Here is a 12417-nt window from a genome sequence, read left to right on the forward strand (position 1 = left end):
CGTAACAAGCAATTTTTTAGATTTTAATTCATTTTATCAATTTAAAAATGTTTTTTTGGCAATAATAAGTAAATTCTATATTGAAAGAAAAAAATTACCAAGAAAAATATTTTTTTCTCAACGTGCATGCAATGCTTCATTATCATAAATTTTGACTGTTCTATTACTCACCAGTGGCAATTATGGTACCCAAAGCGTACCACATGGAGGTTGCACGGTCGCATTTACGCTTTTTACACAGGCGCGCGCATGTGTTTGTATGGTTCTTTAGGAGGAATAAGGTACGGTGATCCTACTAAAATATTTAGCATTGCTGGCATTGTTTTGGATCATCGCATGCAAACGTTCTCGCATATGGATGCACCTCTGAATGTCTTGCTGGCTTATTCTCCGCCAACATTGGATGAGAGCTTGAGACAGCTGTCGTAAATTGTATAATTATAGGTAGTCCCTCCGCAACCAACGCTTAAGCATGCCCCAACGTGCTTGATTGAATTCAAATCGGGACTTACTGGCGGGTGATTCAGTATTACCACCTTGTTGGCAACAAATTTTCTAGTACGTACGGTGATATGAGGGCGAGCATTATCCTGTATAAAAATCATCCAATTTTCCATCCGTCTACGCACAGGAAGGACGTACGTATGGTTCAAGAATTACATTAACGTACATTTCGGCAGTTAATATTTCATTAACGATCACTAGTGGAGTTTAAGTATTGTAAGCAATGCCTGCCTACACCACTACTGAACCGTCATTTAATCCCGTAGCTGATCTTATGAAATTGTAAAGATTAGAAAACTAACCAATTATCATACCTATACGCGCAATAGGTTCTCGACGAGATTCACGAACGATAGCTCGATAGTAGTTATTCTTGGCTTACCTTGACCTGGTCGTCGATCGTGAATTTGGCTTTCATTGAATCGCGCATAAGCCAGACTAATGACTGACTGGCTTACCCCCAATCGCGCAAAAACTTCGACCTGAGTACGACCCTCTTGAAGTAGGGTAATGACGCGAACGACATCTGTGTCAGAAAGGTATCGCCTTGGCATGGAATGTCAAAAAAATTAAATATTTGAGGTAGTTTTGAAAAAAAACTGTTTTGTGATTGTAAAAAACTGTATTTTAATGATAGAAGCTACAGAAAAATAAAATTTTCGAGATTTATGTGAAGAAAATCAGTCAAAGGTTAGGAAGGATATTAACTTTATTTAATTAATTTTTAAAATGACACTTAAAACAAAAACGATTAGAATGGTAAAAAAATAAAAGAATCTTTTTTTGACAAGTGGAGAACATCATTAATACAGTAAAAAGATTTTTTTTTTAATTTTTGAGAAATTTTGTTTTTTGAATATCATTTTTTAATGTACATGAAAACTGTAAAAAATTATGATAATGAAGCATTACGTACGTGCTGAGAAATAAAAATTTGAAAATAATTTTTGTTTTTTTGAAAAACATCTTTTTTAGTTTTTGTGAGTAGTACAGTTATACCTACACAGCCAGTAGCTTAATTTCTCGGAATGTCTCTCTGAACTCCCTGCAGTCATATTATTTTGTTTTGCTATTTCGTTGCTCAAAAATTATAAATTAAATTTATCTTGATTTCACATATTCCACACTCTTATAACTATTCATTACAATGACATATATGATATATTTTACGAGAAAAATTATAACGAAAACTGGCGAAAATATAGATCTAATCAAGTGTTTTATAGGAGTTATGCATGCCATTGAAATGTATCGATGCCACATAGAATAAATGTCATCGATAACAATAGAAGTAATACCCCAACGTCTAATCTAAGTTCATGACCCGGTGACGCTCGCGTAGATAATGGGAATCGATGTGCAAACACGCACTTGAATCGGGCCTACAATACAGGAGATTTCGTTGAACTTATCATTGAGGGAGATTCACCTCGTTGTCGGTAGCGTGAGAATGAAAAACTGTTAAAGCTGAGAGCGGGTGAGCGAGTGAGTGAACATGAAAATTACGTGCTCTGAACAAATATTTGGGAATGATAAGCGATGTAAAGTCCGCGTCACTGATACTAGATCAATTCAGACGTGATTACAACTGATTGTCTGAAAATAATATTCTTTAATTTAATATACGAACTGAAATTTATAGTATTAACCACTCAATATAATACAATAAATGTAATAAATGCTGTCTTTCTGACACCACTTGATTGTTAGTTGAACTTCGGAGATTAACATTATTGTATTTGCCATTCATTTTGTCAGAGCACTTTTTTGTCTTGTAGAAAATATCGAATATTTTCGTATCTTCTCAATTAGTTCAGTGCGTTTCCATTATACCGATCATTCAAGTTTCAAATTTACGGCATTCACGAGGTAAATATCGCAAGAAACCAGCACTCTATATTTCAAATTAGCAGAAATGAAAAAATTTCTCATTACCAAAACCAATTTGTCATCAATTCAAATTCGCACAATATTCTTACAATTTTGAAAATTGCAATTATGAAAGAAAAGATATATATATAAGATTCGACAGAGCGAAATCAAAACTACCTGTTCAGTTGGCACACAACATGGATGCCAGTTTTTATCAGTTGATTAGCAATCAAACGCGAACATATGGCCGTTGCGAGTTTTATGAGATTATCATGCACTTGCTATTAGCTATGCACTGGTGTATCTCGTCGTTGTCAAACAAAAGCTCTATTTGTTGGAAAATACCCTCTCTCTCTCTCGCTGTCTTGTTTATCGATTTCACGCTAATTGTAAATTTATTGGACAATTGTAATAAAAAAGTATAATGAAGATTTTTGGCAAAAACTGAAAATACAATAGTAGAAAATAGAAAAAAAGCTAAGTTTCATATCGTATGTCGAGGCAAGCTGCAGATGAGCGTTGCGGTTAACACCTGTGGAAACGAGCGTGAAAGAAGGCGGTAAATCAGCTGTTCGTCGCGACTATTCAGAGCAATGATCCTCCTAAGAAATCCACTAGCAGTAACAATAAAGTCACGCAGCAGCAGCCACCTTGGAGCTGCACTTGGCTTGGCCGTGAAATTTTAAAGCAGCGTAATCGGCCCACCGAAACCTCTAATCCCGTAACGAGCCGGCACGCGTCTCAGGGTGGTTTTCTATATATGCGTGTGCATGTGTGTGCGCTGGTCTCTTGTAGAGAGAGAGAGAGAGAGAGAGAGAGCGCGCGATAGAGTGGGGAGTTATGTGGTGGCAGTAGAAACGGGGCGGCTTCTCGAAAACGAATAAGGGAGGGAGCCAACATACACGCGACCCTACGGCTATATATGACCGTAGCCGCCACCAGACGCGTGCACAGTACAATTTTTGTAGTCGCGCAGACACCAACTCCCTCGGTTTCTCTGGCTCTCACTTAGCGAGCGATCGTTCAACGCGTTTTCTTTTTCGACGGTTGGACAGCGCAATACCATCTTTTTAGTCAGTGTGTTGAATGAATCGATAAAGTGCTTTGCTTTAGATTTGAGGTTTACCCAAGATTTCATTTTTTACGATTGTGTAGCACGAGCCGATTTGATTTCTCTTTTGCGAGTGATTTGAATAAAATTTTTGTCAAAGGGCAGTTTTGGAGGATCTTGCCTTGACTGGCCGACCAGGTAACTTTTGTCAACTGCACCGATACTTAACTTTGACTTTCGGCTATTGGATGTTGAGAAATCTTTTTTCCTCTATCTCCAATTGATTAATAAGAAAAATGACATTTACTCGAAAGCAGCGTTTGCTAATTTATTGCCGCTAATTGTTGTCGAATGTTCAGTTTGCTTACCTTGGATTTAATCTAGAGAAAAAATAGAAAAAAATAATAAAGATCAATCTTTATAAAATTTAGAATAAAATATCGTTCGGTTAACTACTTACTAAATAAATGTGAGCAATAGCATTTGCAAGCGGTTCCTTGCAAAGAGCTACTTTCTACGACTTCTATATGGTCGTTGTACTGTTTTTATTTTGAAAAGTATTTGTGTTGATAGTGGAGTTTGGCCAAATGTTGAACATGTCGTCGGAGTATTCATACTGCAGCGAAGGTGGTTTCGACGAGATGTCCTCGTCGTCGGACTCGGGCTTCGACGTGAGCTTCGAGTCGCCAAAGCACGAGTTAGTTGCAGACGCACTTGCTAATTTCCCAGCCAAAGAAGAGAAACGCAAGAAGACACGCAACGCACGCTGCAAGAGTCCCACGCAGGTACACAGGTTCTTCGTTCTCTCTCGCACCCTCTTTCATCTCGCGCTCGCGCACTTCCGACGGAAAGAGAGATGCACACACACGCACACACACACACAGAGCGCCATAGGACAAAAAGTGAAACGCATTTCCGATGTATTCATAAGAATGCGACGTTTCCGTTTTCTTCTTCGTGTTTGCGGTTTTTATTTCCGAGTTGTACCTTTTTCGCGTCCTCGATTGTTCAGACTTTCATCGTTGCAATTGCAACCTTTGCGTTAATTGTCCCGCATCGTGCATCCGTTGCTCTGTCTGCACAATGCTCGGACTGCAAAGATAAAGCTAAAGACGTTGCGTTTGATTGACTTGCAGGTTCTGCGCCTGAAGCGATCGCGGCGCATCAAAGCCAACGACCGCGAGCGCCACCGTATGCACACCCTAAACGACGCCTTGGAGCGCTTGCGCATGGCCTTGCCCACATTTCCAGAAGACACGAAACTCACGAAAATCGAGACTCTTCGCTTCGCGCACAACTACATCTGGGCGTTGCAGCAGAGCCTCGGCAGCACTTCGTCGACCGGCAGCGAAATAACGCTGAGCGTGGGTAGCGTAACCGTGAGCATCGGCGAGAACGGCAACATGATCACGTCGTCGACGGGCAGTTGTGCCGTCGCTGCACAGAAGCGCATGGGACCGGCCACTCACGGTCTTGCCAACGGCTATTGCCCGACGGCAATGCCACCGACGCACCAGCACATGGACTGGCCGTCGGAGTACGACTGCTACTCGAGTGACCAGAGCGTGAGCCCGCCACAGTTGCAGCAGCATCATCATCATCATCATCATCAGCCCCAGCAGCAGCAGCAGCAGCAGCAGCAGCAGCAGCAAACAATGGCTACGCAACAACAGCAGATGCATCACCTGCAGATGCCACAGACGGCTAACCACGTTCCTTACAGTCCGCCGCAGCATTGCTACGACCAGAGGATTCAGTACCACTTCGATAGGCACGACGTCTATCAGTGCCTGTAGTGCCTCGAGGCTTGTTGCTAGATCGCGGATTCCACAGAGGCAGACAGACGCCTCTACAGAGAGACTATTTTTGCACGAGCGACTTTTACAGAGATGCACTTTTACGAGTGGGTACGTGCGCGAAATAACTATTTTTTACCAATGGCCGTATACCATTCGATGCATTATACAGAGTTTCACATTTTCTCAAATTCTAGTTGAAGCAGTTTGCGAAATTTTATATGAATATATTACGAGATATAAATGATGAGCGCATTGGCCTTTTTCCAAAGTGCATATTGTGTACACGCGACAAAAACAAACTTATGGTAACATATTGTATTCGGTCGAAAGTAACACTTGTGTACTTAATCATTGCGTCCACATGAACGTTCGTTAACTACTTTTTAAGGCGTAGAACTAGACGTTAATAATTCCTTTTTCTTTTTGTACCCCGCGAAACAAAAAGCTCCAAAGATCGCCAAAGGATTTTGCCTTAAGATTTCTTTTCGGTCGAAAGTCCTGCGTCCTTTTCGTTTTCTAGTCATCCACATGCTACTGACACTATTGTCATATCAAATAGATCACAATCTACGATCTCAATTCTTATGTCTTAATTTTCTTCTCTTTCATCGATGTATTACTGCGTATAGATTGTTCTTTTTTAAGCTTTTAAGGCCAGTAACGATGCCGCCTTGATCAGTGCTCTTATATTATATTATATACTATTGTATAGCCAATTTATCGTGAATCAAGGATAAACATTTGTACAGAATTTGTATATTGCCAATAAATCGTATTTTACTTAAATCATTATATTTCATGATTTGACATTAACTCGTCACATTCACTAAATCGTTAATCATTTACAAAACAGCGCTTCTGCTTGAGACCAATCGAAATTCATTGGTCATGGATTCTAGCAATAATCAGCAATATTGGCATTTATCGGCCCACGTCATTGGCTCGATTTTCATTTACGTTGCACGCTAATTGCTTAGGCATACCTTAATTGAGTTAAAAGACAGCTGAAACTTAATCTGTTCTTTCATCAAATCACGGCTTAAATCTGATCAGAACCAAATTTCGGAACCACGATAAAGCTGAGCCGTGCGCTTGCACGTGTGCGCGCCGCCATTCCGGAAAATTGCCATGGCGGCAGATGTATCAGGGCCAAGTTAATCCCTCGGATTACGCGTGCGGCATGATTTTTCGCGCGTGCGCGCTGGTATTCGATAAACGCTTCGACACTCGTGAACAACGGCATAAAAAATGTTTCTTTTGTTTGCCTGTGCTTTTCGGCGCACACCGTACTACAGCTTTTCGAGTATCAGAAATGACAAAAGACTTTGACGCAGAAAGAAAGCCGACCTCCAAAAGTAAATATCAATCGTTGTACGAAAGATCATTAGTTATATCGAATCTTCGTACCATCGTTTGGTTTGAAAATTTACAAAACTGTCGCAAAAAAGAAACAAGTAACTTGTCATTATACAGACGTGAAAAAAAACTTGAAAGTTGCCTTGACTTCGACTAAAGAGAAGCTCACAGGGAGACAAAAACTAAGTAATAAAGCCGGAAACTCGAAACTAAACATTAAAATACATTAGCCAAAATAGCACTTTTGACTTACGAGGCGTTTGACAAAGGGCGACAGAAAGAGAAAGAACGAGAGAGAGAGAGAGAGAGAGAGCGGGCGGTTTCTCTAATACATATGCACGACTTTATACATGATCGAAAAGGAAAGAGCACGAGAGAGATGATCGAGCAGCTTTTGAATTTTAGTGGAAGGCGAGACTATGGGTGTTGAGAAAATAAATAGGCACGCGTCGCTCCGATCGACACATCGGCAAAAGTAGCGCTTGCATTGCACACGCGGAATGATCTATCAAAACAGGGGCGCGGTTCGACTCTCTCTCTCTCTCTCTCTCTCTCTCTCTCTCGTTGTCGATGAAAAGAAAATATTTGGTCGCGCACTTGCATAAATTCAACTCGAGTGCTTGTTCTGGCATTGTGCTCTCTTATTGTCGTAGGTGGTGCAATGAATTTATTTCGCAATTCATCAGAAAGGGTTGACGTGACAAAGAAATTCGTTCGATCTGAGAAAAGAAGCTCACTTGGCGTCATTTCAACCGACGGGAAAGACATTTCTCAATGATGGAATATAAGAGAAATTGGAAATTGAAAGAACGACAGAAGCACCGATACATCAACATAACGAAGCATGAAACATCAGATCGATATATAACAATCCATTGGCGGACGACAATATCTCCATCGACGCGTGCCATCAGCGAAGCGCCCGAATATCTCTGTTTGAAATTGGTCACGGCGTTTAGTATCGAAACGATCGATGAAATTGACTATAGGCCTATTTGCAAACAGACAAGCTGCGTCCAATCCGTTGGCCACGCTGCAGTTTCCCCAAATCTCGCCAATAATACTAATACCCTGAATGCTTATGTACACATAGAGCGCGCGTGCGCCTGTACGTGAACGACAGACGGCCCCCGAGGTGTTTTTGTGTGTACGTGTGCGCGTATCGCGGGCTTGCAGTAATTCCGTAAAAAGAATTTTTTTTCTATAGCCAAGGTTTATCGAGGGGCTGCAGAGAAACCACTAAGATTTCGGAAATTGATAGATTGAGCTAGACTCTTTTTTAGCATATAGTTGCAGAGCCTGTAGACCAATTTGATTGTCGGTAACGGCATCGTTCACTAGTGCAAGTAAATCATCTTTTTGTTAAATAAGTTTTGTTGGGCGTTGCCGGAGCACAATGAAAAGTGAAAAGTTGAAGACGAGTGGCTGGGCTTTGACGGTTGGAATATCGTAATGTTTGAGCATTCGGGTCGAATCGGCGATGCGCGCAACAGTGCATGGTCGATTGTTGTACGAAGCAAGCGAGAGTAGCAATGGCATCCTTAAAAAACCAAGAGAAGCAAGCAGCTTTTGCTCCGGCATTACTCTAGGTAAGCATTTATTTTGATCGCGAGTACTGTGATTTGCCTTTGATCAAGGTTGAGCGGAAAGGGCTTGGGTCGTTTCCGTCGAGTGCACATATCGATCGGCTCTCTTCGGTGCGCGCTACGTACAGCAACACATTGTACTGGGGTGCTGGTCTGTACTCTGCTGGCAAACGCGGTGACATACTGCTGGTGGCTTGACGTGCAGAGCCGCTCCCCCGTCGAGCGAGCGCCCGAGCGAGCGCCCGAGCGAGCGCCCGAGCGAGCGCCCGAGCGAGCGCCCGACCGAGCGCCCGACCGAGCGTCCGACCGAGGGGTTGTTGCTCGTTTTCACGTACCCTGCACACAGAGAGTGAGAGAGAACGAAATTGCGATTCCTAGATTCTGGACATTTTCTCTCCTGACAATTGCCCGATCGGTTAATCGATGATCAATTGCCAAGAGCGTGCGCGCACTTTACAGGCGCATCCGTATACGTCCACGAGTATTGTAAGCTGGTGCAGTGGGGAACGGGATTAAGCTGACCTGGCTAGGGGGGACTTTTATTATAGATTGTTTAAATAAATATCGAGGCATGTACTTTTCCACCAAAACGCTTCCATTACATGAAATATTTATTTCAAGTCATCCGAAAATAACGAGCGCACGTTAAGAGGATGGAACAAAAGGCCGCTAATTTCCGAACAATTAGTTGCAACTTGGTCGAGCGAGAGCCGGCGCGTGCACGTGTTCGGTTTCCCTTTAAAAACTTCAGGTAAAAGTTGAAGCTAGCGCTTCGTACGTCCGTGGCACGCGGGCACACACATGCATGTACATTGAAAAAGGGAGCAAATAGGAAAGAGACAGAGAGAAAGAGAGAGAGAGAGCAGAGTTGTGTGGCATCGAGTTTCCGCATCTGTTTTGAATGCGAAAGGCTCTGGCTCTCGGGCTTTTCACCATTGTGACGCCCGGCATTCGCAGGCTTTTGTGGTAAACCGCGAACAAAGCAACTCGCGCCCTAAAGCAACGCTCGCACGGCCCACACGAGAGAGCAAGGCAGAGAGAAGTACAGGCCAATATAATAATAATATTTATAGTCGACGAGTTCGTTCGCTTGCAATATCTCTCTCTCTCTCTCTCTCTCTCTCTCTCTCGCTGTTTCGGAGATTTATATATTAATATGCGATATTCGCAAGCTTACACTTGATACGCCCAGAAAAGCTTGGAGCTTTTCATTACATATCTGTGACGGCGCACTGCCTAACTATCGCCGATTTCGTTTCGACTGCTCAGGCAATCCATCGTATCCTACAAACAGAGTCTCCAAACCATTGTGCCGGGAAAAATCTATAAAAAAAATATTGCATAAACTCCTGACCTAAATATGATCAATGATTTTCAATAACGAGCCAACTGAATCCACTAATTTGCAATTCCACTTATTCAGAAAGATTAACGTTAAACGTCTACTATGTGTGTCGTGAAGTTATAATTATCGTTTATCTATCAACTGCTCAAACAATTAGAGGCCTTATCAGAGTGATTCCCATTCTTGACACGAAAGAGGTTCTTCCCAAAGAGCGTTAATTTCCTTATCAAACATTATCGCCTCTATGCGACCAGTAATATAAAAGGCTCTGCAAGGAGCTACCAAAGCATCAGTAATCAATTGGTTCGGAACGAAAGCAATAACAAATCTACAAGCAATCATGAAGGCCGTATACTTCGTTTTCTTGTTGGTCGTCGTCTTGACCTATGTCTCCGGCAGTTTTGGTAAGTTCCAACTTTCACCTATGTCTATGTCTTTGAAATATCTATCAATTTGGAAGGCAATGAATATGCAAACGAGTAGTAAACTAGTGGGGAAAAGTTGAATAACAGAAATTTTTTCTTTCGCAGCGTGCAAAGATCGCGACTGTTCGATCGACTGCATCATGAAAGGCTACAACACCGGTAGTTGTGTTGGCGGTAATTGCCAGTGTAGACGTAACGGTTAAAAGTTCAATTTTAACGAAGGAAAAAATTATTCATAATTTTTATGATTCATGTATGTGCTTAAATGCAAACCGAAATAAATTGAAACGAATTATAAGCTAGAATTAGTTTTTACTTCTTTCCTATGTATAAAGCACTTAAGAAGTGTTTTCCAGAAGGAAACATTGACCCCTGTCAGATCGACAAGTCGATTGTTTCTCAATTAACTCTTGTAACGCTTCCAATTTTATTTTTAAACATGTGATCGCGCTTACCCATCTTCAAGTTTTCAAAAATATAACAACCTAGAATACAGTCGCTGCTGTTATCTTGTTTTTATCAGCAACATCTAAAAAGTTCGCAATTTATTAAGAGATATTCTTACTGCTAAGTTATGTCATCGGTCTTTTCAGCAGTGATATCGCTTATCGAGTAAGATTGCGATAAAAAAATGCCCTGGCTGAAAAATTTTCGCGATTCGTCCAACAGTTGTATGAGACTTGGCAGTCTAGTTCGTAAACGTCAGTAATCAATTCGTCCTGCATAATACGATCAACAATCTACAAACAATCATACCGACTGCATATTTACTTTTTTCATTGCCGACACGTTGACCTACGTCTCTAGCAATTTCGCACGTAGGTTTATACAAGGGAAACACAGTATTTACATATAAATGTATTGGACAGCTCGCAATTGAATAATTCAGTTATTCCGTGCCTCTACTCTGATAATTTATCGACTTTCTTTCTTGAACCACTACCTGCTGCTCATCTTAGAATAAAGCTCTTGTAATTGAGATCAAGAGAAAATGGTCCGAAACGATATCTTCACTATACTTATACAAAGTTTTTGAAATTCGGTTATTTGTACGATGAAAACTCGTACGTTTCCAGTAAATTATTTAGAAATGCTTCGATCATGGAGCAAATCTCCAATGTGATGCAATAGTGCATATATAAAAGAAACTCACGGGAAGACGCACGACGCTGTTAGAGGACTACAATCGGAGAAATTCCACTGAGTAGGCAGCGAGAGCATTTGCTGTGACAACTGCCAGCAGACGTTTAAGGAATACGGACTGGTTGGCCGCTATGATTCGTTTGATGGAATAAAGACAAGGCGAAGAAAGACGAGGACTGAGATTCCTTCGGGTGTCATTAGGCATTGCAAGCCGAAAACTCGGCTGTAGAGTAACCATCGCAGCTCCGCGTCTTTGTTTCGGGCGAGTCTCTGCAGCGAGCAATTAGGAAGTAGGTGACGAGTACGGACATCCGATATCGACGGTCGAAACTCGCTTTGACGCGCAGCGCAGAACGAGCCGAAAGAGAGCTGCAGCGGGACGCGCGACGCTTGACGCGCGACGCTTGACGCGCGACGCGGGACAGATGTGTGCGTGGGGGCAGGTGTAGGCCGCGCGAGCGCGTGCCAGCCAACCCCCTACTGGCTGCCGCCATTCAAGACTATAATTTACTTGAAGAATGCCCGCGGTATAGGCTAGGGGAGCAGGCCGAGCCAGAGCGCGGGGCTCCGCACGCAGTTTTCAGCTCGGGCGCGCGCGCTCGTTAACGCCGGAAGCCCGGCTCGGGGATGATGCCCGTGCGAGCTACAAGTCACTTGGAGCCGTGTGGGGGTTGCTGCTGCTACTGTCCAGCCAGTTTTCCGGCTAATCGCGGCATTTCTCCATTTCTCTTCCCGATTCCATTTGATCGGCAATCGGCTGATGGATTGCTTGACTACAGCTCTCACTGTTGTCGCAAACAATACAAACGCAAGAGGGCAGATCGGATCGTTCTTTCGGATAAATCGTTAATGATTGAAACGAAGAAAAAATGAAAAAGAGCCGCCCGAACGCTTGGCAAGCGCAGATTGCGGAAGCACGTTCATCCGAAAAACCATATCGAATCGTAAGCCAGCAAATTTGGCGTGCAGCCCTAAATCAAGCGAGCGAGCGCAATAGCACACACAGAACGCGCAACCTCGCCGGGCTCGCTCGCAGTTGACAAACTGAAAGGGCTCATCACTTTTCGAATGGCAATCGTCATAAATGTCCCCCGGGCTCCTTAATCACTTGTAAGACCCTCATTGTCGCGAGGCAGTTTTTACTATTCCAAAGCGTGCATGGACATAGGTAGCGTCGAGGGAGACTTAACGCAGGGATTACACGAGCGCACAAAGCTGCTGCCACTGCTGAAGCGCGAGCTGGCTTATTAGCCGTAGCAAAACAAACAGGCCGTGATTGTCAGTGTTTCTCGAGGGCTCGTTTGCCCACTGCGTTATATGCCTTCCGGATGAACGC

General features: G+C 42.8%; 1 protein-coding gene across 1 annotated transcript; it reads left to right on the plus strand.

Annotated features, from left to right (window-relative positions):
• Window positions 1-3507: 3507 nt before the first annotated feature.
• On the plus strand, window positions 3508-5223 carry LOC131666837 (basic helix-loop-helix neural transcription factor TAP). Its single transcript, XM_058939809.1, has 3 exons — window positions 3508-3625; window positions 4001-4212; window positions 4564-5223. Exons 2-3 carry the CDS (start codon window positions 4015-4017, stop codon window positions 5221-5223), a joined length of 858 nt encoding a protein of 285 aa, XP_058795792.1. The 5' UTR covers window positions 3508-3625; window positions 4001-4014.
• The last annotated feature ends 7194 nt before the right edge of the window (window positions 5224-12417 follow it).

Source organism: Phymastichus coffea, unplaced genomic scaffold (genome assembly GCF_024137745.1).
Source record: "Phymastichus coffea isolate CEN01 unplaced genomic scaffold, Cenicafe_Pcof_1.1 PCOF00061, whole genome shotgun sequence".
NCBI classification, from domain to species: Eukaryota; Metazoa; Arthropoda; class Insecta; order Hymenoptera; family Eulophidae; genus Phymastichus; species Phymastichus coffea.